Source organism: Penaeus monodon, chromosome 34, assembly GCF_015228065.2.
Source record: "Penaeus monodon isolate SGIC_2016 chromosome 34, NSTDA_Pmon_1, whole genome shotgun sequence".
Lineage (NCBI taxonomy): Eukaryota > Metazoa > Arthropoda > Malacostraca > Decapoda > Penaeidae > Penaeus > Penaeus monodon.
In genome coordinates, this window is record NC_051419.1 from 15,426,180 (window position 1) to 15,426,800 (window position 621).

At 49.6% G+C, this 621-nt stretch overlaps 1 protein-coding gene across 1 annotated transcript in view; it reads left to right on the top strand.

Annotated features, from left to right (window-relative positions):
• Positions 1-621, top strand: part of LOC119594921 (PDF receptor-like) — a gene marked incomplete at its 5' end in the record, with an annotated part of 54,622 nt that overhangs the window by 44,809 nt on the left and 9,192 nt on the right. Inside the window, 2 exon segments of the mRNA XM_037943993.1 lie at positions 17-170; positions 172-210. Of these exon segments, the coding sequence (XP_037799921.1) occupies positions 17-170; positions 172-210 (193 nt within the window).

Below are 621 nucleotides of genomic sequence, written 5' to 3' on the forward strand. Positions count from 1 at the left end.
CCCCCCCGCATTCCAGGCCCCTCCGGAGATCAGTGCGCAACGCTCTCTTCCTCCTGCCGCTCCTGGGAATCACCAACGCCATCACCATGATTCCCAAGCCCCTGGAACGGTCGGCTTTTGAGTTTGGCGTCTGGTCCTACGGCACGAATCTGCTGACGTCATTCCAGGGCTTTCGTTGTAGCCTGCATCTACTGCTTCTTCAATGGAGATGTGAGTAGAAGAGGGGGGAGGGGTGTGTAGTGTTGGGGGGGAAGGGTGTGGGAGGGGTATGTGGGGGGTAGGAAGGATGAGGGAAAGGTAAAGGACGGAGGGTGGGAGCGGGTGAGGGGGGTGGGAAGGTGTGTTAAGATGCGATAGGGTGATTAAGGGTGCTCAAGGGTGTATGTAAAAGGGGGTTTAAGTGTGCATTGGGGGTGGGAGGATATGTGAATGCATGTTGTTACTATCATCACCCTTAGCGATGCTGAAAATATAATCACAGAATATGACTGATGAAAGATGACATCGTGCATGAATAACACATTTTAAAATAATGTTTACTGAACGGAGGAATAAAATGATGAGGTAACATTAGTCATTGTAGTAAAAATGAAGATTCTGAATCTCGTTACCTTGGTTGTT